The sequence below is a fragment of the Geospiza fortis genome, unplaced genomic scaffold (assembly GCF_000277835.1).
Source record: "Geospiza fortis unplaced genomic scaffold, GeoFor_1.0 scaffold534, whole genome shotgun sequence".
Lineage (NCBI taxonomy): Eukaryota > Metazoa > Chordata > Aves > Passeriformes > Thraupidae > Geospiza > Geospiza fortis.
In genome coordinates, this window is record NW_005054614.1 from 231,058 (window position 1) to 235,277 (window position 4,220).

General features: G+C 38.2%; 1 protein-coding gene across 1 annotated transcript in view; it reads right to left on the reverse strand.

The window, feature by feature from the left end:
* Nucleotides 1-1,813, reverse strand: part of DHRS7C (dehydrogenase/reductase 7C) — a 7,158-nt gene extending 5,345 nt beyond the window's left edge. Inside the window, exons 1-2 of the mRNA XM_005430277.2 lie at nucleotides 1,667-1,813; nucleotides 1,025-1,180 (exon numbers count right to left, since the gene is read on the reverse strand). Of these exons, the coding sequence (XP_005430334.1) occupies nucleotides 1,025-1,178 (154 nt within the window). The 5' untranslated portion in view covers nucleotides 1,179-1,180; nucleotides 1,667-1,813. The remainder of the gene's footprint in view (nucleotides 1-1,024; nucleotides 1,181-1,666) is intronic.
* Nucleotides 1,814-4,220: the final 2,407 nt, after the last annotated feature.

The following is a 4,220-nucleotide window of genomic DNA, read 5'->3' on the forward strand; positions in this document are numbered from 1 at the left end:
AAATAGGTGGATCTATTGAGGCCTTCTAATAAATCCCTTCTTTATTCTCTAACTCTGCCCAGCCTCTGTTCTAGGCAGCCACATCTTCCTTGTCCTCTGAAGCCACACTGCACAGAGCCAGGCAGCCCAGCTGGGAGCACTGCAGGAGTAATTTGGGTGATAAATAATATATATAGAGAGGGGGAAGAGATAAAAATAGGGGAAAAGGGGTGAGCATTGCTGTTCACAAGAAGGAGGAACTGTTGAAGTCTCTAAGGGCTGAAAAGGATCATGTAAAGAGTAGGGTGACACCTGTTTATGCAGCCACCCTGCACTGACAGCCTGTGAAATGAGATCTTACAGTAGCAACGTGCTAAAAATAGCACTCAGTGTTCTTCTAAAACCTCTCATTCTATTGAATTAAATAAATACAAAGCTCTGCAGCTCCTACTCATTTACCAATATAATATTTATATAATATAAATATATCATAAATGTAATCGTATATTTACGTTATAAATACAATAATATAATTAGGATATAGATTATACCAAATATATTTATTATTATAGATACAGACATAGATTAAACATAGATACATATTAAACATAGATAAATATAAACATATTAAGCATGTATAGACATCTATTAAACGTAAACATATATGAAACATATTATAAATATCAAATTATATAAATATAAATATAAATATAAATATAAATATAAATATAAATATAAATATAAATATAAATATAAATATAAATATAAATATAAATATAAATATAAATATAAATATAAATATAAATATAAATATAAATATAAATATAAATATAAATATAAATATAAATATAAATATAAATATATGCTATGTAAATAATTATTATAAATATGCATGTTTATGTAAATATAAATATTTATTATTGACTTCTGCTTCATCCAGCCAGTTATGAATGCATCCAAGGCAATGTGTGCATGTTTATCACCCCGAGGGTGGCTCTCTGGCTGCTTCTGTTCTGTGCCACTGAGAAGAAATGACACAACTCACCCTTGCCCAGCCCAGAGATGGCATCTGTGATCACCACCACCTTGTTCTGCACTGCTGACTTGGACAGCAGCCACCTGACCGACTGGTAAATGTAAATAATTCCACTGATCCCCAGGAGCAGCAATGGCAGAGCAAGTACAGAAAAGATACCCATGGCTGTGGGAAACAAAAGAACACATGAGAGTACAGGAATCACAATGCACATTGATTATTTTTCAATTATTACAATGCCAAAGCAACAACTTGAAACAGTAGGGAGGTGCTTTTCCAATCAATGGTGTAATGTTATTTTTTAATAAACAGGACAATGTTGTTTCTTTGTCTGTTTTGCTTGTCTTTTTATGGTCTAAGCAAATCTAGTTTATGCAAAATTACTGTATGATGGCAAGACCATAATTAAAAAAAATAGATGTATATACATATACACACATATATATATATGTATATATGTATGTATGTTTGTGTGTATAAATGCATGTATATTCTATTATGCCTTGAGGCAAAACATGAAATAAACACCGAACTTTTAATCACACTGCTATTATTAGAAAACAGCGAAAAAGCTTTTAATCCAAATTTCAGATAAAACTCACAACAGAAGTATTTTCTGTTCTAAAAGACAGAGAAAATGCAATCACTTACCATGGCTATGAAGACTGCAGACACACACAGAGCATTCTATTGTATTTTTGCAAACTTTGTCATTACAGATTTAATTAAGATCCTTCAGAGTTTCACAGAGCACTGATTTGTGGAGGCTGCTTGCCCTGAGTGAGAGTGGCTATGTATGGCTGGTGACAGAGGCACTCCAGAGTAAATTTAGCCTGCCCAGAGAGATCTGCATTCCTGTCCTTCCCACCCCACCAGCCACAGAAAAGCTCCTGGTACAGAATCAATTCACCTGCACAATGCATGCATTTCCAACTGTTGTGAAAAATGTGTATTTTATGATAATGTATAATTTATTTTTCAGATCCTGCACTGTATTAGTGCAGAACTCTAAACTCTGTAAACTCTAAACACTGCATTAGTGCAGAACTCTAAACTATATATGTATTTATAATATATATTATAAATATATAATATATATTTGTATATATTTTCATATAATATATATAAATATATATACATTATATAAAATATAATCTTTATATATAAAATATATAATATATATTTATATAATCATGATATGTGTTATGTTAGAAAGTGGTGCTGTATTAATTTTCTTAAGTAGTGTGTTAAATATAGTTTTAGGTTATAACATATTGTTAAAATGAAGCATTTTAGGAAACTGAATAGAAACTATGCTATGTAAGATTGGCGTTTTTCATATAGCTAAAAAAAAATGACAGAAATAAATACGTTTTTCAATGCAAAATGGCCACAGTGTGCTGTAAAGTACATCAGTTTCCGCAAGGAAATGTAAAAACATTGAGTCATGCCAGGCCACCTGCAGCAACAGAGAGGAAATCCAATTTTTCATCATCGTTCCTAAAGCCCCAGCTATCTTCTCTTACTTTTAAAGCATCAGCTTTTAATAAACAAATGAGCAGCTCCCTATCAGCAGCTGAGCCAGTTCGCTCCTTTTATGGAACATGATGTGTTGTTTAATTCAGCCAGGGCTCTGGGAACATCTTTCCTGGAAAGCTGAAACATTAAAAAGAAAAAAAAGCACACACTAGAGAGAAGAGGACTTCTATGAGTTCCAAGTGATTTGTTTCCAAATGAACTACAATAAAGCTACAAGAACAGTAAAATAGCAAGACTAGGAAAAGGTCAATTGAAAGAACTAGATAGCCCACAGTAAGACTGTAAAGATAAAATGCTGTCATGTTCATTAATATGATGAAAAAATGTAAAGGAAAACTGTCAGCGTCATCTGGGAAAATACAGATACACATTAACCAAAACACCCAAATCTTCAGAAGCACAGAAATCGGAGTTTGAGAAAGAGCAGGGAAATGTGTTGTGCACTGCCACCTTCAGAGCACCGCTGGGAACGCCGGAGGAACAAGAATATTTAAAATTGTTCTAGAGGGTGATGCCTTGAGAAGGCTGACCTAGAACAGAGGCTGGGCAGCGCTAAAGAATAAAGCAGGGATTTATTAAAGGATCTCCTCAATGGATCCACCTTGGGCAGCACAAGATGAACCAAAATTGCCACAAAATGCACGATCGGTGACGATGTCTCTCACTTTTATACGTTCTGCTCCATTACTTTACTGGAGTTAATTGTGCAGTTACAGCTTTAGGTTAATTAATCCCATCCTTGTTGTTTTTCTCTCTTTATTCCATCCTTGTTTGCGTTCCTGGGCCTGCAGGAGCCGCCGCTTCCGGGTGCGGTCACGTGGGCAGAGCGTCATGTGACCTGCGGCGCTGCGGGCCGGAGGTGGGAGCGGGACGGGGGGCGCGGGGTGGGGGTGTGGGGTCACATCGGTATAGGTGATATGTATTGTTACAGGAATTTATTGACCGTTCTTATTAGTTTTTTATGATGTTACTGCTTCAGCACTGTAGAAAACCATTTTGTCATTAGGAAACTGAGAAGATTAGGAACAAAATTTTCTCATGCTTGGGTAAAAGTACAGTTCAGTCTAAATACTGGACAAAACTGGCATTAGATTGCTCAATCACAGAATACAGTCCTTAAAGAGGTGGCAGTAAACGAGGATCACTCCTGTTCACACGCTTGGTGAAGATATGCATATATCCAGTGCTCTGAGCTAGTGGCATAGGGACACTTTGTCAATATTGCTACAGTAAATGTTGAAGTGAAATGACAGATTTTCCTCTTGGGACTCCCATGAGAAACTGATGTGTAATCATTATTGAGACTTAATTTCTTTCCTTCGAGGGGACCCCGGTGTGGGGATGTGGGGCCATGGGACCCTGCTGTGGGTATGTGGGGTCACTGCGGGGCCGTGGGACCGCGCTGTGCGGATATGGGGTGACTACCGGGCTGTAGGATCGATGGGACCGCGCGTGGGAATGTGGGGTCACTGCCGGGGTTGTGGTACCCCCGGTGTGGGGATATGGGATCGAGGGGACCCCGCTGTGCACATGTGGGGTCACTACCGAGGCTGTGGGGTCACTGCCGGGGCCGGGGGGCTGCGGGAGCCCCCGGGATCGCTGAGGAGCCGCACGGGTTAGGGGCGTCTCAGCACAGGGGGATTGGGAACGGTCCGCGGGGACAAGC